This window comes from Dermacentor variabilis, chromosome 11 (assembly GCF_050947875.1).
Source record: "Dermacentor variabilis isolate Ectoservices chromosome 11, ASM5094787v1, whole genome shotgun sequence".
NCBI lineage: Eukaryota > Metazoa > Arthropoda > Arachnida > Ixodida > Ixodidae > Dermacentor > Dermacentor variabilis.
The window spans coordinates 87,763,808-87,790,881 of NC_134578.1; the positions used below are offsets into that span (position 1 = coordinate 87,763,808).

General features: G+C 43.8%; 1 protein-coding gene across 1 annotated transcript in view; it reads left to right on the top strand.

Moving 5' to 3' along the window:
- The window catches only part of LOC142563370 (uncharacterized), a 54,007-nt gene extending 29,296 nt beyond the window's left edge, over nt 1–24,711 (top strand). Inside the window, exons 6-11 of the mRNA XM_075673930.1 lie at nt 258–286; nt 1,227–1,294; nt 13,373–13,465; nt 17,720–17,836; nt 21,483–21,508; nt 24,538–24,711. Of these exons, the coding sequence (XP_075530045.1) occupies nt 258–286; nt 1,227–1,294; nt 13,373–13,465; nt 17,720–17,836; nt 21,483–21,508; nt 24,538–24,711 (507 nt within the window). The remainder of the gene's footprint in view (nt 1–257; nt 287–1,226; nt 1,295–13,372; nt 13,466–17,719; nt 17,837–21,482; nt 21,509–24,537) is intronic.
- The last annotated feature ends 2,363 nt before the right edge of the window (nt 24,712–27,074 follow it).

Sequence of the window (27,074 nt, forward strand, 5' to 3'; positions counted from 1 at the left end):
TTGTAGCTTAATCCCCAACTATCGTCGCCCAATGAGAGTGCAAGTACAGCGCTAGACCTTGCTACTAAATCCGCATTTCTTATGCGAAAACTTTAGTCCTTCAATCATACTGAAAAGGGAATGCTGCGGTACGTAAAACTGCAAAAATAAATAAATAAATATATGCAAGGTGAATTAGCGCTGCTTGAGGCAATTTGAGCAAATAAAAACTCGACAAACTGCTATATATATAATCTAAGTTTCTCTTTCTCTGTCAGAGTTGGCATGGGAGATTGTGGTTCCACAGGTACGTATATCTCCAATACTCGGATATTTAGAGCCAATACCTTACAGAATAAATGAAGATATTAGGAATCTGAATTATGCAGACTTTTTTGAGCGCTAATAAATGTCCTACAACATAGTAATATGAAAATTTTAGCGTGAGGTATAGAGAACGTTGTTTAAGGTATTTATTATCTAAACCTCTCTATTTTCTATTTTGTCTTGGCAATACAGCAGTAACTTTTATAGAAAATCTCATTGATTTAAAAGTGCATTTTCTAAACAAGATTGCGCCTTTGAAGCCCTAACAAACAGCAAATTTTCGGTGAAAGCATACTGTGTAAAATTAAAATCCTTTTTCACGGAATGGATGAAGTTACATATTAAAACGCATACTATTTAATTTTGTGTCTACAAAATATGGTGACGCTCATGGAGGTATATGCAATAGCATAAAACGTTATCAACGTCGTGCATCCACTGCTGAAACGAAGGGTCTTTGAAAAGTTGATCTAAGGCCTTTGGAAAAAAAATCAAATATTAGCACAAACAATTTTGCATGCTCGGAAAGCTTAGCAGGGTAAACAAAGTACCTCTGTACCGATGCGCAGAAACGTCCTACTCGTAATGCAGTTAGTAGTGTTGGATTTCCAATTTGTCGCAGACTCAGAGTTGAGGGTGCTTCCAGGAGTGCTGCGTGGAATATTCTGTTCTAATATGAAAGAACCGGAGACTGGTTTCACCTTTTTTCAAGGATAACCTCTCTTGGCGACACAAGCGCAGCCAAGATTGAAAAAATCTAACCAGCCTCATCCTCAAATCAGCACACAGCATAATAAACGCAGCCATTAACCGAGGATTGACTCTCGCGTTCAAAGAAACACATTTATTTCGTGTTTTATTTTTATTTTTGTTATTTATTAAAAATCCATGCTGACATGCATCACATATTTGTTTTACAGGAACTACACAATTTTTCCACAAATTGTACAGCAGTCGCTCCAGCCATACATCTGGATTACTTATTATGGTAAGTGCCCTAGAAGGCTTTGCACAAATTTTGGCTCTGGTGACCGCAAGCGCAGATGCGTGAACACCGTTCACAAACATCTTTTGTTTGTGGACGGTTTCGTTCGATGGGCTTCGTTGAGGGCTGTCAGATTTTGACAGCGCCCCAGCCCCTGCCTCATGGATTGCGTCTACTAGTTTTCCTTCTCGTGAGCGAAGGAACAAAGCCGCATCCGCGACAGTGAGCGACGACGTGGAGAAGGCGAACGGCGAGTGACAGGCCTCGGACGCACTGCCGGTCACGAGTCACAATGCGGGTCATCATATGGGCGGGGAGAAGCGACAGGACGGCTTGTCGGGTATGATGCGTCGCTATATGGCTGCACGCCATTCCAAAAACATGCCACGTGCCTGGTGAATCCGCACGCAAAGCAGACGGGTCGATTGTCCGAAGTGCGCCACCTGTTCGCTGTGGCATCTCCCATTCATGGCACAGGACGGGTTTTAGGGGCGGTTGGTAGAATTGTTGCGCAGCGGACTGCGACCGGGGTCTAGACACGACGTCGGCGTAGCTGAGAGGTACACATTGCGCAAGTGGCGGGGGCCAGGCTACGACATCGGCGTGGCTTAGTGGAGCAGTCTCACCATCTGTGGACGCCGGGTTACGACGTTTGCAGAGCTGAGAGGTGCAGCCGAAGGAACATTTTGGCGGAGCTCAGGCAAAGCCACGTTGACCTCCTGCTCAATGACGTGGTCGAGCGGAGGCACAAAATGCGAGGAAGACTCGTGCATATGTTGTGTCTGCGCAAATATTAGCAACGATAGTTGGCGGGCAACCTGCTTACGGACGAACGCCTCCATTACTTCGAGCAACGCATACGGGTCCGAAACTTTAGCCAACCCAGTGAGGGGTTCGTTGCGCAATGAAGAGCGACGGGTTAATGACCCTTGCCACCACAACTCTTCATGGCTTTGACACAATGTGATGATTTCGGCCATCGAGTGAGAATCCTTGGTGAGCAACATTTTGAAGGCGTCGTCCTCAATACCTTTCCGTTCACGACTGATCCACTCAGACTTTACCATTAATGAGTTCGCTTTCTTTCATAGGTCGCGTGTGTCCTCAATGTAACTGGTGAATGATTCACCCGGTGACTGAGAGCGCCCCTGCAAACGCTGTTTGGTACGCAGCTTAGGATCAGCGAGGTAGAACAGAACATTGTTCAGTTTAGCTCGTTGGTCCCACTTGTTAGTCGCGCTGACCCTCTCCTATATCTTTAGCCACTCCTCCACATCGGTGTCAGCCACGCCAGTGAAGATGGCAGGGTCGTATTGACGAGCTACACCAGGACACGCGGTTGGTGCAGGAAGAAGTTTTTGAAGGGATGCGCCCTGAGGTGTTGTAGATGGCAGGCTATGGGATAGAAATTCCATGGTGAGAGGTTCGAGCTTGCTGCCCTTCAAACAAATGTTAAGCTGTTTTTTTGATCGCACTAGGATCAGCGCAGCAGCGAAGGCCTAGGCTAAGCACAGACTCCGAGCGCGAGCGGCATTCACGAGCAAAATCGCTGAAGACGGCCCACTTGAAGGCAACCCAGTATATTTATTTTATTTATTTATTTATCAATACTGCAATCCCCATTGGGGATTTTAGCAGGGTGGGAAACAATACATATGTAAGAATACTATAGTATAGGCAACGAAAACAATACAAGTCAGGTTAACGGAGCTTAAACATAGCAGTGGCACAGCAAGAAAACAAATTGTTACTCAATACTTGAAACAAACGCCGAAAGGGATGATTTTAAAACTTGGTCATTGGTTAGATGATTCCATTCAACGATTGTTCGAGGAAAGAAGGAATACTTAAAACAATTATTACGTGTACTAAATGGGGTTATTGTTCGGCTATGTCGCTGTCTAGTAGCATAACCAGATGAAAAAGTAATTATTCCCGTGAGATCTGTCTTATAATGACCGTTAATAAGTTGAAAAAGAAATTTTAGTCGTGATACACGATTTCTTTGCATTAATGGTGGCAGGTTTGCTTTTGTTAAGAGGTATGTCACTGAAGTGCGTCCGAAGTTGTTATAAATGAAACGAGCTGCTTTTCTTTGCACCATTTCTATCTTGTTAGTGCCAGTTTTAGTAAAAGGGTCCCAAATTACACATGCATAGTCTAGCATCGGTAAAACTACAGCTTTATATGCGAGTAGGCGTACAGTGGGAGTAGAAAGTTTCAAAGCCCTTCTTAAAAAATAAAGCTTGCGGTTAGCATTAGATACTACATATTCAAGGTGCTTAGCCCAAGTGAGGTCATTTGTGATCCAGAGTCCTAGATACTTATAATGTGTTACTTCGGAAATATTTATGTTAGTAATACCATATGGAAACGTTAGTTTATGTTTCTTATGTGAGATGGACATAAAAACTGTTTTCTCGAAATTAATTGACATTTGCCAGGCAGCGCACCAGTCGACAATTTGTCGAAAAGCATCATTCAGCAACTCCTGGTCAGTAACATTGTCTATCTCCGAGTACAATACACAGTCATCTGCATAAAGCTTAGCCATAACAGGAATACCATGCAGCATATCATTAATGAACAAAAGGAACAAGAGAGGTCCAAGGACCGAGCCCTGCGGAACACCAGAGCCTACCGGAAGTCGTTCAGAAGCATGATTATTAAAAACAACAAATTGTTCTCTGCTATCAAGGTATGCTGTAAGCCAATTAATTAGTCTGGAGTTTTTCAGTATCTTGCTCAATTTGTAAAGTAGTTTTTTGTGAGAGACCCTGTCGAAAGCCTTCGAAAAGTCCATGAAAATAGCATCTATTTGTTTCCCATTGTTAATTGCTTTCGCAAAGTCGTGCACTGTTAAAACTAGTTGAGTAATTGTAGAGTAGCCTTTTCTGAATCCGTGTTGATGCTTTGTTAGTACATTATTGTTTTCCAAGAATTCTGAGATATGATTATGGATTATGTGTTCCAAAAGTTTACATACTGTAGATGTTAAAGAAATTGGACGGTAGTTTTGAATGCAGTGCTTTTTTCCTGTTTTATGTATTGGCTTCACTCTGGCTGTCCTCCAGTCACTCGGTACTTGTCCCTCGCACAATGACCTTGTGAACAGAATGTGCAAGTACTTTGATGTCCATTCTGCATACCGTTTTAAAAATGTGTTTGGAATGTTGTCCGGGCCAGAAGATTTTTTAGTGTTCAATTGTAAAAGCATGTTGAGTATACCTGGTTCGCTTATTTGAACATCGGGTATAGGCGGCACACACATTTCGAAAGGTGGTATTACATCATTATCATTTGTATAGACGGACTTAAAGTGTTTGTTAAACGCATTTGCTATTTCTTTGCTTTCGTGAACTGCCTTACCATCAACATGAAATAAATCACATTCCTGGGAGGTCGGAGAAATAGAACGCCAAAATTTCTCTGGAGCCGTGGTTATGAAACTTGGTAGCGATTCACCATAGTAGCGTTGTTTATCGGCGTACACTTGACTTTTGAGCTGAGAAGAAATGTCGTCGATCTTTTGTTTTACAGACTGCTTGTTTTCGATTTTAAATTGTTTCTTTACACGTTTCAGTTTCCTTTGGAGCCTCAATGTCTCGCGGGAGATCCAGGGATTATTGCGATTTTTCTTTTTAGTCGACAACGGCACAAAGCGATCAATGCACTCTTTAACTATTTTTTTAAACCTGCACCACAACGACACTACGTCTTCCATACTACTTGAAAAGTCGTCAAAATTTAGCGAAAGTACATCGATAATTGATACATCATCGGCTCGAGAGAAATTTCGGTAAGATGAACATTCAGATTTTTTATCTAACACGGTGTCTTTAACGATGAGTAGTACAGCCTCGTGATCCGATATGCCAGGTACTATCTCACAATTCGTTTTGGCACTAATGGATCCGCTGACAAAAAAAAGGTCAAGCATTGACTGAGAACTGCCTTGAATTCGTGTGTTTTGTTCCACAATTTGCAATAAGTCAAAAGAAAAAGCAATGTCCAGCATAGCTTCCCCTAGAGGGTCATGCTTTTTAAGTGAGAATGTTTGCCAGTCGACATTAGGCAAATTAAAATCTCCTGCTAATATAATACGATTACCGGGTTTTACATTCGCATACAAAAATTCCCTAAGCTCGTCAAATACGGCAGTGGTAGAATTAGGGGATCGGTATATTGCTGCAATAACATATTTAACATTTGCATGGTAAGCTGTACAAAAAATACACTCTACATTGGGTATTCCAGGCATTAAAAAAATTCGCAAGGATGATTTAAAAAGTATGCAAACACCCCCACCTCTACCATCACGGTCTTTTCGATACGAACTGTAGCCAGTGGGAACGAACTCACTGTCAAAGATGGTGTCATTAAGCCAAGTCTCAGTCAAGACCACTACATCTGGGTTGTGCAAGACCAGAAGAGCCTCCAACTGAGTGATCTTGTTGAGTATACTCCTACAATTGACATTTAATACTTTCAGGGTTCGAGATGTCTTAGTCAAAAGTCAGTTCGAATTCTTTTTAAGCCTGTAGCGAGAACCCTTTGATTCGTCCCAACCAAATAAGACGTTATCAATGCTTAGTTTGTCGAAAATTAGTTTTACCTTGGCTCCGTCTGCTTTCTCTTTCTCGCAACTTTTCCACAGTTGTTTACGTGTCTCCCGAACTCGCTTTGAATAGTCCTCGGCTATCGATATACCTGAGCCTTTAAGCTTATGGCATGATCGTAATATTGACATTTTTTCACGAAAGTCGAGAAGTTTCAGAATAACTGGTCGCACTCGGCCTGCTTGCTTTTTCCCCAGTCTATGGCATCGTTCGACGCCACTCACCGTTAAACCAATTTTTTTCTGAAAAACATCATGGGTTAATTTCATTTCCAGTTCCTGACCAGACTCCATGCTATCTTCCTCTATACCATAAATGATCAGGTTATTTCTTCTGCCTCTGTTTTCCAAGTCGTCCATCTGGTTACTAACTGAAGTAAGCTGCCCCTGAAGTTCTGATATTGCGGCTTCCATATCTTGTACCTTCGTGGCTAAGACCTTCAGGCTGGATAACTGCCTCTCAATACCATCAATCCGCTTAGTTAAAGAGGAAAGTTTGTCCTGTATCTCATTCTGGGATACCTGCAGGCATTCCATAGTTGAATTCATCTTGGTCTGGCCAGATAGTATTTCCACTAGCATCTCTTTTTCTGTCGGACCGGGATTTGATTCAATATCGCCGCAAGACAACAGATCTTTCGATAATGAAAAAACAGAAGACAAAAAGCTCTGAACACCCAGTGGGCAGGGCAGCAGCACTAAAAAACGGTCGTCACTTCGGTAACAATGTTCGCATTTAAAATCACTAACCTGCAGCGCAAAGCAAAAAGGATTGCTCAGCATGTCGCCGTGTCTGCTGCTGCCGTGCCCACTGGCGAAGAACGGCTCCGGCGGTACTCTTATAGTCGTTGGAAGTGCCATGTGACATGACGTCACCGATGTCGTCAGAGGTATAGTCGCTGATAGCCTTGGATGATTCGGTCCTGAGATGGCACCGTCGTAGAGCAGTGTCACTGATACAGCATGAAATTCTTGAAAATGGTCGCCACGTGTCATTTGATGAAAATCATGCGGCACCAGCAGAGCTCCGAGAAAAACCTGCAGCGCAAAGCAAAAAGGATTGCTCAGCATGTCGCCGTGTCTGCTGCTGCCGTGCCCACTGGCGAAGAACGGCTCCGGCGGTACTCTTATAGTCGTTGGAAGTGCCATGTGACATGACGTCACCGATGTCGTCAGAGGTATAGTCGCTGATAGCCTTGGATGATTCGGTCCTGAGATGGCACCGTCGTAGAGCAGTGTCACTGATACAGCATGAAATTCTTGAAAATGGTCGCCACGTGTCATTTGATGAAAATCATGCGGCACCAGCAGAGCTCCGAGAAAAACCTGCAGCGCAAAGCAAAAAGGATTGCTCAGCATGTCGCCGTGTCTGCTGCTGCCGTGCCCACTCGTTCCGATCCTTCGTTCCGATCCTTCGTTCCGATCCTTCGCTACAATATATATATATATATATATATATATATATATATATATATATATATATATATATATATATATATATATATTTAGTTGAAGCAACGAAGGGGCGAACTTTCGAAAATTGCATCGTTAATGTTTTTAACGTTGCGGCCGCGGCACGGCCTTCTTTTTTTCTTTACTTATTTGCGAGTGTAGACGTGCATGTACTGCTGATTACGCCCACGTGCGCATGCCCATAAAAGCGCCTGCGCGCTTGTATCTGTATTTATTCTGACGAAGGCCATGCCATGGCCGAAACGTGAAAACAATGAACATGAAAGTTTGGTAAGGGTGCACCTTCGTTTCTTCAACTATCTATTCACCGGACCTACAGAAGTTTTCATTGATATATATATATATATATATATATATATATATATATATATATATATATATATATGCAAACTGGCTGCGCGTCTCGAAACCGACTGTGCCGTATTGACAAAAACTGCGTTACACGAAAACTGTTCATTACAGCGCGTGTGAGGCAGTCCAAATGCTGGACATATTAACGAAGGCGGCCAGCGAATGGTGGAAATTAGCTCAAACAATAAGCTTGCGAATTTCACGCAAATGTGTTATGTGTATTTGCAGCCAGAGCTATGTCTTTTTGCAAAAAAAAAGTGATACAAAAGATACAAACGCGCTTCTTTACGGCTTTCCGAATGCACAAGAAAGCAAGGTAATAAAAGCAAACCAAGCTAATTACAAAAAGGGGACGAAGAATTTGTACAGATACCGATTGAAGAGTCAGTGTTTAAAGGCCGCGTACGGAAGGGTGTCTTGTAACCGACACGTGCAAACGCAACGATGTTCAAGGGTATTCGCGAATGAAGAGACTTCTGATTGGCGGCGAAGAGTGACCGCGCCGGACGACGGCCGGATCACAAATGCATTGACGCGTTCCCTTTACTGAACGTGCAATTTCAGGCTATGATGGCCACATGTTAGTCTTTCATATGCGTCTTTTTCGGTGTGGAAGCGCAGAGAAAAGGACGCGTAATGGAGAATCTCAGTGCAATTCTACAATGAGCGCTTTCAAGAAAATATAGAGAGTAAAAGTATTGGCTCTGCAGGTGCTGGTGTGCTGTAGCTACAGGTGCGATTAGCCTGGAGATTGAGGGCGCCATATACTCCACCTGAGCGTCTCTTTTATTTTCATGGAGGCCTTCAGGAAAGCTCAGTAACCTTGAAATGTAAAAAGGCCTGAAGGTGCCTTGCAGGCAAGGCGCTATGCTTCCTTGCAGGAAGGTATTGAGGTGCTGAAACACATGTAGAACGACCCTTTAACCACTGTAGCTTCAGCATGACTTCAGAAAGTGTTTGCACGCTTATCCTGATCGTGGGTGGCACGGAACGGTGAATCGGTACGTCCCTTTGATTGAACATGCAGAGGTATATTGAAAAGCTTTTCTATTTTGATACAGTAAGCTAGGATTGCTCTCGAAAAAAACCAGGCAGTTGCGCAGAGAACATGTGGCGTAATCCAAAGCGGTAGAAAATTGAGCACACATCTTCCATTTCTTGCCTGTGATACTGTAAGCTTACGCGAATGGCAGAAAGCTGCGTACGCACTGTCATCAACTTCTTCGTTTCCCGCAATGTCAATGTGAATGGGCATTGGTTGCAACTTCCGATTGAAGGGTTTCGTGTTGAGGCATTGAACGAACCAATATTACTTGCGTGGCGCTTTGCATAATGGTAAAGTGCGAGGCTTGTTGCAATGCGCCCCGCCCACGAGTTCGATTGCGTAAGGAATGCGATAATTTTGCAGCAAGGTATGCCAAATTTCCCGAGGCCACAGCTATTGCACCACCATCGCCAACCACTAATCACGCCCCATGGTCCGTCCGGCCCGGCCATGTAGCTGCCAACGAGGGTCGAAAAACGCAGCTGCGCAGAGGTCAGCGTCCGATTTAACAGGTTCATCTATTTACACTTGGAGTTATTTTCGCTAGTGGGTCCTTAATAGCTGGGGACTGTAGAATATTGTTTCTTCTGATGATATACCGTTCTTTCAATCCACTCTCGGTGCGCGTAATATGCATGTTCTATCTTCAAATGTCAAGGGCGGGCATATATTTTGCCTCTGTCTCGAGCAGCACAACCCTCATGGCCGAAGTTTGCTGAGCTATGCATAAAAATGCTAATGCGTCCTGGCACCTACACTAGAGAATGGCCTTGCCGGGCGAAGCATCATGTTGTCATTTTAGTTCTCACGAAACCTCAGGCGCCTGAATATGAAGTCGACATGATTCAGCTTCGTAAAGCACCTTGTTGTTCGAATCTGGCTACGGAATTTTTAGACATGGTCGAAGACCTCTTCTGCGCGTTGCTTCTAGGTGCTGGCACTGGACATACAATCCTTGCCTTAAGGAAGCTTGCTTAGTATGCTGCTCATGAGTAATGCTGAATTTAACTAATTTATCGAAGTAAGACGTACTAACAAATCAGTTTATTCAACATGCCAGGTAAATGCTGGTTGACAAGGAATCTATCGAAGTTACAGAAAAAGGAGAAGAGATAACTGACGTGTCTCCATGCAGACCCTAACAGGAAACGCATACATCTCTGAAAGTGTAACACAGATTCATGCTGACACAAGATTGTCTCTAAAATCTACCGCTTTCATAATTTCTCTAGGCAGCCGATCTGCAAAGAATGCTAGCATCTTCCTCTACAATGCACTCTCGGAAACTGAGAGTGCATAGTAGAAGAAGATAACATTCTGTGCAGATGGGCTACCTATACAAATTATGTAAGTTGCAGATGTAAAAGTGCTGGGAGAATCCTGTCAGCATGGCCTCCGTTAGAGGTGGATGCATTTCCTGTCAGGAAACACACATTAATTTTTCCTTCTCCTTTTTCGTATGTTCGGTTTATTGCTTGTCCACCAGCATTTACTCGGCGTCGACATTAAACTTTCTGTTGTTAGATCATCTCGGTTTTCTTGTTCGTCCTGTGTGTCCTGTTGTGCCGTTTGTAACGAAGCTATTTTAATTTTTTTAGACGGCACAAGTCACTTTATGGTCCCTATGATGTCTCTGTGTACCTTATAAAATTTTTCCATTTGGCCCAAGTTGCAAGAGCGCACGGTGTGAAGCAGTAAGAACATGATACGGCTAATCTCTAATTAAATGGTTTCTGGTGAAAATGTAGTAATTTATAAACGTTACCAGAAAGCAGTACAGCAAGAAATCTGATAAAAACTAATGCGTGATGAAACCAAATAGAATGAAAAACTGCAAGGAGAAAATACAAGTAAGTATACAAGTCCAGGGAAAATAAAGTTTAGTCACCAAGTGGGCATGCGGCTGCCTTCCAAGAAACTCATTTTTTTAATGGCATGAAACTGAAAGAGTGTGCTTGCATAAGCAAGCTGTCAGTCTGTGTATTGGAATAAGAACAGTGTTTCTTGAAAGGTGCTGGCATGCACGATTGGCAATTGTAATAATTTTCTCCCTTTTATTTGTATTTTATTTCTGTAGTGCTTTTATTTATGTTAGGTTGCATCAAGCACCAATTTTTATGTAGTTTTTAAGGCTGTCCTTTTTTTCTGGTAAACTATATAAATCAGTACATTTTTACACTGAACCTTAGTTGGAAGTTAGCCCCAATCCGTCTCTAGTGTCATCCTGTTGACATTGCTTCATGCTATGCGCTCTTGTTAAATTTATGTGTGTGTCTGCGTGTGGGCGCGCTCACACCTAGGTGCGGATGTGAAATCGGGTCGTTGGGCAGGGGTATTGTTCTTCTCCTGTGCAGACTCGTGAATTCATTTGCTGTGTTGCAACAGATACACATTGGACAAGAACGGAGTGAACACACAGAGTGCTTCGTTCTTGCCCGTTGTCTATATGCTGCGCTTTAGTTAATAATGAATACAAACCAACTGGTCCAGTTTTCTGTTCTTATGTCACGCTATAATCCTGCTTGTATCCTGGAATATGGTTATGTGTCCTGTAATTGATTTTCGGCCATGTGCTCGCAAGGCGCGTGTCGATCTCCTGAATTTCGTGACAATCTTGCGTAATCTAAACGCCCCACAGTTTTTTCTTATTCCAAGCAGGCGTGCAGGATGTAGCCTGCAGATTTGCAATGCAAGTGCTTCGTTGATTGCTTTCAGTTTTCTTTTCTACGCCCTTGCCGAGGCTTAAATTATTTAGGCTGCTCCGTACGCGTGATTTTGGTATGCCAGTCAAAAAAATAAGATTCTGTCGACCCCAAAAGGGCATGTCGTCTCGTGGGAATCGAACACCTCGCTCTACTGGCAACTCGCAAATGTGTGCGAAGGAAATGTGAACATGCACTTCATTTGCTGCGTAGCGTGTCGATGAACTCATAGAAGTGGGAGTATGTATTCTGCGGTAGAAGGTTTTCATCCTCCGTGGCGTACGTACCAAATTCGGCACTACAAGTCTCCGCGCATTTCACTTGTTGAGCGAGACGCCATTTCCCAAAACAAACAGATGATATCGTTCTCTGCACAGTTTTGATTGAAAATCGCAGCCATCGCTGCGATGGTGCGACTGTGGGAGCAACCGGTTTGTCGCAGCCGAAAATCTCCTGGATCGGCACTGCGACTGCGACTTTCGTCGGAAACGAAGGAAAGCACAATCCCGGTGTGAAGAAAATCGCATAATGTGAAAAAGGCAATAATCAGTGACTTAAGATAGTCCGATGTTGCGTTTCACTGCCTCTTGCCTCAGCATATTACCTTGATGCGCTAACCACTCTACCGTGACTGACACTGACCCAGATAGGCGGGAAAGTGCTAGATACATAGATAAGACGTGCATGCACAGACAGACAGACAGACCGACCGACAGACAGACAGACAGACAGACAGACAGACAGACAGACAGACAGACAGACAGACAGACAGACAGACAGACAGACCGGTAGATAGATAGATAGATAGATAGATAGATAGATAGATAGATAGATAGATAGATAGATAGATAGATAGATAGATAGATAGATAGATAGATAGATAGATAGATAGATAGATAGATAGATAGAGAACCCACGCTAATTTTAGCCATAATTTTAAGGTATCCCAACGCCGCGTGGCTTGAAATAACTAATGTAATGTTATTTGCCATCGCTTGGAGGCACTAAAATTAGCTTTTGTTTCATTCCGCCTTAATAAATAAACACTATCATTTAATTAATTAACAACGACATACTCAGATCAAAAACGTCCATGAGAAACTTGTAGAGCGACATGAAAAACTCCCGATACAGCTTTCTGTTGCTCAATACAAGCTACATAAAAGAGTTTTTCCGAGTATGAATGAGGCCCGCAAATTCATGGAATATTTCCGCTCGACTGGCCGCTCGAGGCATTTTGCGCGTATTCATGGACTCCTTTCACTATTGAAAAAATACTTTTATATAGCACATACTGAGCAACAGAAAGCTGTATCGAGACTTTTTCTTGTTGCTCTGCAATGTTGTCTTTGACAATTTTAGTTTAATTATAATATTTGAGAAGTTGAATAAATGATTAAGACTAATTATCTAATTAGACGGAAAGAAAAAGTAACTTAAGTATCGCGCAGTGGCGGAAAACACATTACCTTGATTCTGTCCAGCTACACGACCGTCGCATGTTGCTTTAAACTCTGACTAAAGTTACCTGGGGCACGTGGTATATAAACACAGGCGCTATACGCAAATTTTCAGGCAGTGCCGCTGGATGACATAGCATGTCCAAGGGCAAAGCGCCCGAGCTCATTTAAACAGTGTGCATGGCGGATATTAGGTTCTGCGTAATTGTTGGTTTTGATTATGTGGTGTGCCCTTACATTGCTTCTGTGCACACCGCAATAATTTGGACATTCATCATGAGGTGGTGTTTGCCTGCATTATTACATAGAGTCAGGTGTCTTCCGCATGTGAAATTTTACGCAATCATTATGAGCAAATTTTTGCGCTCTCCTATCCTGCTGTCACTATATCGCAAATGCAATGTTTTGAAATTTCGCATTTCAACTTTACAGGAAGAACCCCTCCTGTAAGTGTTCGGCGAAAATACAGCATTTTGCACGCTACTAGTCGATGTCTCATTACAGGGGAGATTCCAGATCAAGGTGGTGAGTAATTTTACTACATGGTGTGAACATTTACCACAAGTATGTATGCTCCACTGAAAAAATGACCGCATTTTATTAGTGTATTTTAGTGGTTATTGTCTTGCGAGAAATTGTTTTGTAGACATAGGATACGTTTAACTATGCCTATCTTTGATGCATGGTTTACGAGCGTTTAGAAAATGCTTTATGAATGTTTAGAAAAAAACGTGCTAATCATGTTTGTCATCGGCAGACGGGCGGCGCAAGGTGACAAGTTCAACTAATACTTCCGTATTTCTTCATCCAAGGCTTGTAAAAGAACAATCAAAATGGAGAGGGGAGGTAGTTTTTTTCGCCTCTTGATTTTTTTTTCCTGGTAGAGGAATTGAGGAGAATCACCGTCACTGACCAAATCTGAAGAAATATCTGACGTTACAGAACCGCGTGCAGGTTTCTTTTCACTTAGTTGGACAGGAAATGGTCGTCACTTATGTCGCCAGCACGTGACGTAACGAGACCCACACGACGTCATCAATCTTTCTTCGTACACACCAACCAAAAAGCAGGCTGAGTTGCGGTCCCGTAGTTTAAATTTCAACACGGAAACGCCACCAAGGCTATGAGACATGGGCTATGGGGTCCAACGTTCGGTCAGTCGACTTCCCTCCGAATTGCAAGAAGCCCGCACCCGTGAAATTGGTGTGTCTTCCGTTTTGCGAAAACGTGGCGAAAGAACGCATGTCGGTAGCTGAGAAGTAAGCCTTTCGCAGCCTACGGAACGTTAGCATCATCATTCTGCCCTCTGACAAAGGCAACGGTACTGTCGTGCTTGATAGGCGGGTCTGCCAGAAGGTGTGGGCGTTTCTCAAAGACCATCAATCGTAGGCTCCTCTAACTTATGACTCCACAAGCAGACTAGAGCCCAAGCTGCAGAAGGTTGCTGACGAAACTGTTCAAGTTGATTGCTCCACACTACGTGGGTGTATATCACCGTTTGCTCTGTACGAACAAATCAGCCCCATCAAATCTACGGCCTGCCAAATGCCCACAAGCCTGTAGTTCCATTCCGGCCTATCGTCCCCTTAACCAGATCCTCACTATACCGACTATCGGGCTACCTTCACCTAGTGTTCAGCCCGCTTGCCGGTAATAACTCGACGCAGGGCGAAAATTCATCCGAATATCTAGCGAAGGTGAAAGACATCGCTCAGATTCAAGGCGACTCCATGGTATCATTCGGCGTCACATCTCTATTGACTAGTGTCCCAGTGGATTTGGCAGTAGCCACGTCCGAAGAAGCCCTAAAAGCAGGCACTGGTCTTCCTAGTCGCACACCTTATGATGTCCCTTCACTTATCAAGCTGCAAGAGGTTTTGTCTAAGCAACATGTACTTTATTAGGGTTCTAGCCTTTATCAACAAACTCATAGCACGGCGATGCGAGCGTAAATATCGGCTACCACAGCCAGTCTAGTAATGGAAGCCTTGGAAAAATAAGTACGGGCCTCATTCAACCCGATATCAAAAGTTTTTTTACCGCCACGTCGATGACTGATTTTGCATTTTGAAGAAGCAGGCCATCCCACGCTTCCTGGACTACCTTAAAGCACAATATGCGCACATACAATTCGCCGTTGAACACGAGAAGGACAACTTGCCGCCCTTCTTGGATGTACTGGTTCCCCCGGATGAGGGCCCTCTCGCCTTCTCGGTCAACACGAAGAGAGCCCACGCCGGTCGTTACCTCAAGTTCAGTTCCGATCATCTTGCCTGCCACAAGAATGTCCGTAGCATTGTCCTGGCTAACATGTGCCGTACGTGTCTGCTGAGGTGGCGATGCATTAAGAAAGGACAATAAGAACGGTGCACCATGAGCTCATCGCAATGGCTAACCAAGTCATTTCATATACAGGACCGAGAAGGAGATACTACAGCCAAACTCACAGATAAACACGAACATCTATGCGCGTGTAGTCATACCTTACGTCCAATATATCAGCGAAGAATTGTGACGCGTGTTTTCAAAACACGACTTGCGCAGTGCGTACAAGCCGACCAGCAAGCTGCGGAACCAGCTAGTGAATGGGACACGCGAGTTGTGCATTGAATCATTCGAACAAGTCTTGTGTGTGTTGTAATTTCGAACACGTGCTCTGACTGTGCCCAGCCTTAGAGGCCTCATCACTTCAAACCTTGGCTCCGGGGAATCCATCCTCTAGTGTCCAGAACATGTACAACAACTCCAGAACGTCCAGAAGGCCCATGATGTTGCGGTCGGTCTCGGCATGCCAGTCCCGTCCTGGGGGAAGGCATGGGTCCATGCCCAGCCGCTCCGGACGTGAGCTCTTCAGGGCCCGAATGAAGTTCTTGTCATGTAATATCATGTCAAGGATAAGTGACCATGCCCTGATTGCCATGAAGTATATATTGGCGAAACAGGAAAGTTTTCCAGATGCCTAAATGACCACAAACGCGACGTAAGAAATAACAGCCACAAGAAGGATGCCATTGCAGAGCATACGCAAAAACGTAATCAGAAAATGTATTAGGACAAAGTCACTGTTGTCGCCAAGGAAAAGAAGATGTCACGCCGCCGGCTACTAGAGTCGCTAATCATTTATTCGACGCCAGCTACGCTGAACCGGAAAGCAGGGACTGTACCTGCCATTTACGCACGCTAGTTTCGTCGCGTATTGGCTACATAAGCGACAATTTCCTGTCCAACTCAATGAACAAGAAACCAGTACGCAGTTTCGAAACGTCTGATATTTCATCAGACTTGGTCAGTGAGCGTGATTCTCCTCATTGTATGCCAGACTAGTAAAAATTTCGTCAAACTCTTGAATATGCTAGAGGAGATAAGTCTATACTTCCTATTCAGCCCTCTCGTAATTGGAACCCACACTGCAGGCAACTGCGGCGACAAGCTTGTAACATAGTATTAAGCTATGACGCGCGGACGATACTTGCATCCAAGTGGAAATAATCAGGGTATACGCTAGGACCTCGTCTATTACTAAGGCGAAAGCATTAGATGGCTCGTGGGAAGAAACATTCGATGTCCGGTGTTACGCCATCTGGCGTTATGTCACCAAAATGCATGGATCCAAAACTCATATGGAATGGAACTCTGGATTTTGGTGGAAGCCCGACCCTCTATCTGTGGTGTTAATTGGCGAATTGAATGAAGACGCACGACTTGTGGTGGCAGTCGCACCCGCGACATTGTTCTTAATTAGCGCCAATTCAGGAATCACTGGCTTAAATAGAACAATGAAGCCGAGGCGAAAAAGCACGAACTGTGGCGTTAATTATAGATCGGTTGATTATGATACAGTTAATTAGGTACTCGAACCCACGACATTTGATGAGAGTTGAACCCGCTACCTCTTGTTTTATATAAGGCAATTTAATAAGGAACCTCGACGTATGGTGGGACTCTAACACACGAGATGTCATGTTAATTAGGGCAAAATAAGTGATCAGTTTCTCCTTTAAAGAAGGGTGATGCTGAGGCAAAAAAGAAGCGTAAGCTCGAACTGTGGCGTTCATTCATCTAGTTTATTATAATAGAGGTAATTAGGCCTCGAACCCACGACCTTTAGTTGCTGTCGAATCCGCTACATCTGGTATTAAATAAGTCAAAATTAAGACCTTCTACCTCTGGAACTAGTCGAACCGAAGATATTTGATGCCCATTAGGGTAAATTGGGACATCGATTTATATATAAGTACCCGCGATTTTAGTGTTAATTAAGGCGGTGGTAATTAAGACACTCGAAGCAGTCGAACCCCCACCTTCGTTGGGAGTCGAACCCGGGATATTTATTTTGATTAGGGTGGAGCTACTTAAGGTACAAATAATTAGGTTACAGTTAATTCAGACAATCGAACCCATGATCTTTCATGAAAGGAACGTAATAGGAATAACAACGCATTAGAATGAGGATGTCAGGTAATATTATTTATTTCTTTAGCGTATGCTGAAGTGAGTATCAAGTTTCTTGCTGCTACTGCAGACGCGTGTTCTTCGTTGGTCTTCGCATTTTTGCAAGCAAGTTCTGCTGGCACTCTTGCACTATGAATTGTTATTTGTTTTCTCAGCTTAGTTAATTAAATGTAGCGCAAAACGACTACGGTGGCTGTTACAACCAAAGTGTTGTGAACCTACTAAGATACGCAACCATGTTTAATTAAATTACGTTTATTATGATTACAATTTTTTTCTCTTTTCAAAAACTCAATCAATCAAGTTTCACTTCTAACCACATTTCAGAAACAACCAACTGCACTTACTGGGTTCCGGAGCAAGACGTTAAAAGCCGGAGTGCAGAGTGTGACTTCATTTTCAATGCGTACTGCACGTCCCCGAAATTTCTCTCATGCGATGAATGTGAGTAGGGCTGCGACTTATCAACAAAATCGTCTTCCTTTCTATGCGATGCATTCTTTTTCTCATTCCTGGCAGTTTGTAGTAGGCGGGCAAATCCCTGTCTAGCCTTATTTAAGGCTTCAAAATTAAGAAGAATAAGGTATCTATCTACAAAGAAGTTTACCTGCTCCCTTATACCACCGCAGCTAATGCTACAACCACTGGTTGTACCAGACGTCAACACTGGTACAAACTCTAAAGCCGCCTTGGCTTTCCACCTAGCCACGTAGCCACCTAGCCTCGCTAGAAAAGCTTTCGGTATGATATTGAACTTCCTGCAAAAACACCGGCCTAGGGACGTAACAATTAGCGATCCCTGCGTGACGCAACATACACGCCTTTGGGTATCTGTGTGTGAAAACTGCTTTAAAGTTATTAGATTTATTTGACTGTTTCGGAAGCATTGCGCTTTAATTGTACTAGCATGAGGAATAGCATTCCACTGTTTTATTACCCCAAGTGTTGTAGCGAACTTACCATAGTTTGTGCGCACTTTAGCTAAAAAACGATTATCGAGTTCAGAGAACCAAGTAGTGTTAGTATTTACAAAAGTTTGAATAAGAAAAGCTGACCAATTGGTGCAATATTAAAAAATAACTTATAGGTAACGAGTGGTAACTTTAACTGAAAGAGCTGATGAAGAGGATGAATGTTTACCCTGCAAGAAAGTGGCGTTGCATTGGGTAGGAAATGCCTGAAAGTCATTAGACGAAGCCCCTGATTCTGCAGGCGTTGTAGTTGGCTGAGGTGACCGAGGTATGTGTTTCCCCAGGCTGACAGGCAGTAAGATCAATGGCTGTGAATGTGTACATGATAAAGGGGATGGATAATGTGCGGCTGAAAATATGAACGGGTTTTGATTAAGGCGCGTATTCCAAACTAAATCTTATGGACAAGTGACTGCACATGAACTTTGAATTTCAGATGCCTGCCTAAAACTACGCCAATAGACATTGTGCTATCAGAGATAGGTAATAATTTGCTTTCAAGACAGACAGATATTGATTACGAAATTAGCATCGGGAAGGAATGAACAACCACAAGAACTGTTTTTAGCGGATTGATGCCCATGTTCTTTTGACACCAGGAAATTGTGTTATACAGATCAACATTAACATTTCGCTGTAGATCGTCGACATTATTAGCGTAAGTAAAAATAGTCTTGTCGTCTGCATATAATGTACCGTCGGTAGTGGTCAGAACATTAGGTAGGTCGTTAATAAATAGTAGAAAAAACAGTGGGGCCAAGGTTCGAGCCCTGAGGAACGCCTTGTTCTTAGGAGATGATATGTCCTTAGCAGATGAGTGTTTGCCGTCAATCTGAACAAGTTCAGTACGATTGGTTAGGTAGCTAGAAATAGGCTGAAGTTTCACTGCAAGCCGCAGTGAAACTTCAGTGAATCTCGGGAGCGACGGCACCTTAGCCAAGGTGTCGGTCGCTCCCGAGATTCCGCTGCACCATGCTGGCCGGCCTAAATAAACTGTGGCTACGGCGGCTACCTCTACGCACAGCTTATCACATGCTATAAACCTCGAGGTAGGAGCTGGCCAAGCCTCTTTCCCAAAGCTCGTCAGTGTGCTCGTGAGCGATTGTACTTGGCGTCTCGTCTCTGTTCGGGTCCTTATTGATCAGCCGCATTTTCAAATATGCGCCAACACGGCGAATCCTTCACATGAAACAAATACTGCTCCGATGTTCTTTGTTCATGACTACGGTGGCTGCTGAGGCTGCTCGTCTGGGATAAGACTGTAGGCTGTAAAGTGTTGACTGCCATATTGCTTGTCTATGCCCGTGCCTGGGCTTCCCTTCGCTGCATGTTCTCCACTGGGTGCATCTTGCTAGGCAGGGAGGTACGGTTAGCTTGCTCCCAATACCATGAGGTAAGCTCACAGTCTACGTCTCCGGGTGGTTGATTGGCGCAGAGAGCCCCAGGCGCGAGACGATAGACCTCCCCGATTCCGTGAGTGCCAATCTTTTTCCCTGGCTAGATACTTGTGCTTCGATGGGCTTCCCGTACTGGGAGCTCCCACCTGTTGTAGGCGTTCCGTGGACGTACATGTGGTCAGATCCATCGCCTGCTTTTGTGTCTATTTGATCATTGTGTCGATTTTCCTAATTCCTTCGCGTTAAGCAATACGTACAGTATAGCATTAATTATTCGAGGCGAGAAGGCTTCCACAAACAGAAACGTGCCCGCCTCCCTTATGCCTCTTGTCTTGGTTGCTATTCACCGCAACATGTAGGTAACTTGGGCTGTTAAATTCATAAGCTTGTTGACTATTGCTTTGGAAAATCATTCCCTGTATCTTCACGCCCTGAGGCGGAACGATGCCTTGTTCCTCTAGCTGCATGTCGCTAGTGGACTAGTCGGGTGCTTGCTTCTTTGGCGGTGAGATAGCGAGAAGCCCCGACTTTGCGGTGGTGCAGCTGAGGTCTCGTCGCTTAAGACAGTTTCTCACCGCGTCTGTCCCGTCTTGCGAGTCGCACTCCATTGCCCCGATTGACAATGTTGATGACCACATGGTATTGTTGTACGAATATAGGCCATGCCGGATCATTAGTATGTTCTCGCGGAGCGGCGGAAGAACTATTGAGGCGATATTACGGTGCCCCACCCCACTAGAAGGGACTTGTGGCTTGTGGCTGGAGGAAATCTCAGATGTAGTAACAAGTCCTGACCTAAAAGCCAGAGTATTTAACCTCTGTAATATGTTGTAAGCTTGACGTTATTGAACACCCCCTTTAAGATGCATTTTTTTCGTCAATGCGCTGTTATTTATCTGTTTTATTTTTGGTGTTATCTCCAATTGTAAAATACTTCGCTTCTTTTTCACCTCAATAATGTATGTTCTTGATCCATTTTTTATTTAACCGAATTTAGGATGCAACATTGCACTTTTTTTAATACTCAGCTTGACCCCTGTTTTTGTTTCTTACACCACTTTTGCTGCTCACAATTTGATTGACACATCACACTGGACCTTCGTGAAAGCACTTGGGTCACCTGAAAAACAAAAAAACGCTCAGTCCCGTAGTCACCAGCCTATTGTTCCTCGTGACAAATTACAAAATCGTATGCCATCGCGAACAAAAACCATCCTTCAGTACCATGCGCTACAATTCCCTAATTAGGTTCACAATCTCACAGTTCATGTCTCGTTCGGATTTATATATGCCTTTACTAGAACCGACAGCAGCTTATTCGGCTTCATGCTCTAGTCCTGCCATCTCCGCTGTGGTGCGTATAACAAACATTTGGCCACGAACCTCTCAAGTTATTCACTTGCTTTTTACGTTCATTCTGCTATCACTATCATTACCACTCAAAACGTCACACAGACAAGCCACCGCATCGAGATGGTCAGATTTAATTTGGTTCTGGCATGTTTCTGCTGCTTCCACGAGAAAACAAGGCTGGCTGGTTGGGCGAGTTGGTATACCACCGTATAATTTTCACAATATTGCAATGAAAAGGTAAAGCTAACAAATTTTCACTCCTTACAAGTTGTAAGTGAATTTCCATTTCGATTTGCCCACATTTCTACTGCTACAAATGTTATTTTATTCGTTTCATGTTCCACAAATTTCACGGGCTTCATTATAAAGACAGCAGAGAAACCAGCAACCTTGAGGTAAGCCTACCAAATCACTCAATCATTCTCTAGGTTTTTTCAAAAATATCTTGCAGCAATGTGTATATAAAGAGAAAGGCTACAACAGGATGCTATGAACGAACGTTAATTGGAGCATATACGGCTCGAGGCTTTCGCTTTCTTCCGCACGCATGTGCTTGCGAAGCTGCAGAACACATGCAAGTTGCTCACATTTGCGATTATATCGGTAGCTTAAAAATGTAAGTATAACATTATGCAAAATATTTTCTTTTGTTTCACTGGATTTTCCGGAAAACCCTTTCGGTTTTGATTCTAAGGGCGCATAAATCGACGGCACAGGTCCGATTAATTGGCGCACCGAGAATACTCCCACCTGGTCGTTTAATTGGTGAGGGGCGTTCAGTGAGCTGCAGTACAACCATGAATCCTGGTTTTCAGGATAATCCAAGGGTAATTTGCGCTGTCTCAGAGCGAACTACGAGCATCATGTCAGCGGTTCTACGCACCAGTTATTGGAATGTTAAAGCACTGGCATATAAAGTTTCGAAGCGTTTCCTTTCTCCGCCACTTTGATGATCCCCTTCCTTGTGTTGAAAAAAAAAACAACTCCTAGACAATCCTTGAAATCTCTACATCTAAGATCATTAGAATTGGCGCCACGGTGATCTGCCAGTGGACACAAGGGCAGCGGTCGGTCCTTAGAACTGTAGAAAGCGTTTTCCCGTAGAGACTGACTTCTCAATAAATCGATATAAAAATGTAGAAAGCAGTACCTCAAGTCATCTTAAAGCGGGCGTGCGAAATACTTTCTTATGAAGATTAATACACCTAAAATAGCAAGCGGTACGAACGAATTTAACGGTTGGGGCTAGCCATGGCCTTGATGTTCCAGAGCGTTGTGAAGCCTTGGTAGACCTGTGTTCTCAACTATTAGATCTAGTGGCAGCTGGTTCAATGTGTAGCGCAATTACCTGCTATTGAAATCGTCGGTATTGGAACAGTCAGTTTTTTGTCAGTTACGAAGACATGGTGCTAATGGCTCGGCTCGGCATGGTTAACAATAAGCAGTCTGCCCCCGGAAAGGACGTGAAGTATCTTCAGAATGCTTAGGCATTATTGCGCACTTTGCCATTATCCGAAAAAGCCAGTTGGTGTTGGCCCCTGAGAAAGATACGTGCGTTTGTAGCCTAAATATGAGAGCATTGCATTGCGGCGCTGGTGGAGGGAGTTTACAATTGAGGCGTCGCACAAGCTTTCTTTAATGATGGTCACTCTGCTCGGCGTCAAACCCGCCAGCAACCTACCAGGCGACACACAGACCGCTGACCGACCCAGGCCACACGAGAGGATCGTAGGCTGGAAAAAGGCTAGCTTAGAAATGAACAGAATTATGCTTTAAGTCTATCGTATGAGTTTGGGTCTAGTTTGTCTGCCAGAAGGTCACAAATTCCACTTGTGATTTCGCGTTCTAACACCGATGGCACTTCGGTGTGACGTGCCTGTTGCAACGTGATGGGGTGGATCTTGAAGATTGCTTCAGCTTGCAGGAATAAAATGTCACAACATTGACCTGATAAGGTGTAAGAGGATACAGTATAGGCTTCAACGAGCTATGCCTGCGTTGCAGAAGGCCTACCGTTTCCGTAGGTAGCGTGATCCCGTTCTATTCCGGGCCGCCATTATAGGGAAAGCGACGGGATGTACAATGTAGAGAAAGCATGAGCTGTCTTTATTCTGATGAGTGGCCACAAGGAAGGCTAAAATAAAATAAACAACAGTGCTGAATTTAGCAGCGTAATCCTTGGGATTCACTATGAACATTTAAATTGCCGAGCACATTCTCTCGTGGAAACCAAGAATAGGGGCTCCTTAATATAATCACAGGCCCGAACCAATTCATACCAACACTCCGTAGCCGAGTTTCTACTATTCTTGTTGCTTAATATAGGGGACAGTCTACAGTACAGAAGGAAATTAGCTATTTGCTCTTGCTCACCGCAGCTTGAGCCAATTGGAGAAAGAACCGCTCCAAACCTATGTTGATGGATATTTGACGTAGGTACGGGAACATGTTGGCTCTTGAGCCAACATGTTCCATTTTTCTATTCCATTATTTGTTTTATTTAAATTATATGCGTCAGGGATACAAAAGATGTTTGATATCCGTGAAGTTTGTAAGTGCAGAGTCTGACAATGCTTGCCCTATGTCATGTCTAGATAACCGAGTAACCATGACTTAACCAGACAAAGCGCTATAAGGAAGAATCAGGTCGCCTATAGCTGCCCGGGCAAATAAACCTGCAATTTAAGATAAAAGAGAGCCTTTGTGGCCAAGCAGGCAAAAATGGACGGTTCTATTGATCTAGCTGCCAATGACTGAAATGTACTCACAATGTGAGCGTCACCAAAAATCTCAAGGCTCGTACAAAAAAAAAGGGGGTGGGGGTCGTATTATTCTTTCGGCGGGGGGCACTTCTTGTGCTGATTCCGTACATGTACGTTAGCGTGTTCACTTGCGCTATGAAGGTAGTTACCAACAAATGATAAACAACTAGCTCGTCTACAAATTGTTTTACGAATGAGTATGTTGCTTTACGTCTACATCTGGCCCCGTATTCACAAAACACTTTTACGCCTAAAGTATTTATTCCAGCCAACATTGATCTAGGACGTAGTATTAGAGAAGGCTCTCAGCCAACGAAAAACAGCACTTACGAACGAAAAGTTTTGCGAATTTGGCCCCTCATTTTTAGTACTTAAACGCTGTCGTCTCGAAGAGAAAATGCACCGATATAGTTCATGACTGAATTGATAGGTGACGAAGTGTTTTGTTAGTTGGAACACAGCAGCCACAAGGACAATAGCTACTTCGTTCGTAAAGCGCCGTAAGTAAAGCTGTCCGAAAAGGTGTAACAACTGTTATTAGTACGCATGGATTCATGCAAGGTATTCAATTACAAATGTTTCAACTGTTAGTTTGGTAAATTTATTATAACTTCAATACTTGTTATACATTCTGCCTCACATGTAACCTTTATACATTGCAGCTAATCTGTGCGCCAGATACCCTCTACTTAGTAGGGGCATCTACAGCGATGTGGGGTACAAATAAGGTGAAGTGTATGAAATCACCATTTCGTGGCAATAATGAAAGAGGCTGTCTTCGACAAGTATTGTTCAACGAGACAACGGAACTGACAGAATTCACAAAGGTACAGTAAACAAAACTAGCGTGGCAACGTGACGTTTTCTATCTTCTCCGTTCGCACTAGAGTGAGCACATTCTGTGCATGGATGCGCTATACGCGTTGTATAGTAAATGGTTTGCTAATATCTTTTAGTTGTGGCATCATTTAATGAGAAAACTTGTTGAGACAAATTGTTGTGTACGACATTTGCCAATTCCAGCATGTTCTAATGCATAACATTATTCTCAGAGTACAGCCACTTCTGTCCGGGTGGGCGGGGCATTGCGCTGTTTTCTTGGGCTGATCCCGGCTATTGTGAAATAAGAATTATGTGCACCACAGGGAAGACTATGTAAGTGCACTGGGGCTACTAAGCATGAGCAATAACATGGGTGCACTGCGCATGCGCACAAGATACGTGTACTAGGGCCACGTGCGTACGGGCCATTGGGTTCAAAATTTTTTTTCAAAGCTATTTGTTGGCTTCGAAAACGTTTTCTTGAATATGTTAAATATTATCGCTATAGAATGTAATATCTGCCAAACCGTTTGCTGCACAGCAGTTACACTAATCTTAGAAACACTCATGAATGCTTCGCAGTAGGTAAGCGTAAGCTGCACAATAGTTGACTGTGCCAAATTTTTTGTCAGTAATAAATGGTTTGTGCGTTACGTATCCTAACGGCTTCAGTCTATCTTGGGTGGTCTGTTTAATTTGTGTTAGAGACACATTCCAATAAAAGAAAGACATGCAACACAGTGTAAATGTAGGAGATATATAGCGCCAACCAAAACGCCGGCAGCGACATGCATGAGCGATTGGAAAGGACGCGAAACATGAGGGAACTTCTGGTAACACATCCGTCACCGGCTGCATTTAGGTGTGAAACCTGGCGGGGCTGGTAGAGTACCTGGACAAAAATTATCATCGCCGTGAGCAGAGGGAGAGCCGCCCTTCGTCAGTTCAACCATTGGAATGATTGGGGTCCTAGGTGTGAGAAACCTAGATTTTTATGCTAACAGGCGCCCCTCTCTGTGTTCTGATCTGGAGTCGGGTGGTCGGAGCGGATAATCGGAATTTAGCGTTAGTGCACCGTTCAGAATATTACACTAGGATAGAAAACTACCACCAGAAGATGCCACATGTATTCGCCCAGCTCATAAATTGATGCCGATATTCCTGTGCGCCTGTTCGAGAATCGATATTCTTAGCAGCCTCTCCGAGCAAGCCGTTTCCTGGAATTGTGGTATTTTGTCCACGATTGCTCTTCACAGCGCAAACTCAGCACGCGAAATTGGCGCCGAAACATGAGTGCGGGACCTGCAAATCTCTGTTACCGCCTCTAATGTCAACAAGTGCTAGGTGCTACACCGAAAATACCTATTTTATTCAGACAAACACGGACGCCAGAAAAAGACTTTAAAAAATGTTCCTCGTGGTGTCTGCGCTCGCTCTGTTTGGCTGTTGACCGCGTTGCTTCCGTATCCTTTCATCACTGCGATAAACTACGCCAGCGCCTAAACATGTCTTTGTGTTTGGTGGATCCTTTTGTTTCACTCTTGGCATTGGAACTCCCTACTCGAACTTCACGTCAAGCCCGGATTATGCCTGAAGACGTGGCACCGCAAGAAGCTACCTCACTCTCGGCTGTCATCTGTTCCCGCGCTTCAAGGCAACGAGACCTTGTCGTTCAGGGTGATCAATTTTAGGTTTTATGGACCTTTTCAAAATACCACGTCGCATATAACAAAATTTTGGTCCTTGAGCTGGAGTACTCAGAGATGCGGACGTTACTTGTACCTAAAATCGAAACACATATCCAGCTAATTAACCAAGAACCACTCATTGCACTTTGAATTCACTACCTTAAGGCATATATTGCAATTTACGAATTGTCCCCGGTGAGCTTGCAAGGCATATCCGCTTGGAATTTATTTCCAGAATAACGACAGTTTGGAGAAATGCGCCATCAAACTTGCCCTAGAAATGCACTGCTGTTCCGTGTACTTTTTTAAAGAAAAGGCTCTTTTATGCATTCACGCACAAAACAGGGACCTTCACGCATTTTGTTCCACACTTTGAGAAATAATATCTGGATGGTGGTGTCACTGTGGAAGTTCATTTCAAGTGGATAGGTGTTGCAAGCTCACGCGCTACAAGTCGTAAACTGCGATATGTGGCGTAAAGCAATGATTAAACCGGACATGAACTCTTCAAGGACAAGCTTTTCGTCTTAACTTGTGAATTTCCTCGCTAGACCTCAGCACCCAGTTGCAAAGATTCGGTCGACGGCTTCCTGCCTTGCAAGGCGGAAGGACTGTTTCGCCTCCAAGCCGTTCCAGCGGCTCCCACGGCAACCGAAAGAGTTGGCAAACAAGGCACTGCGTTCCTCCTA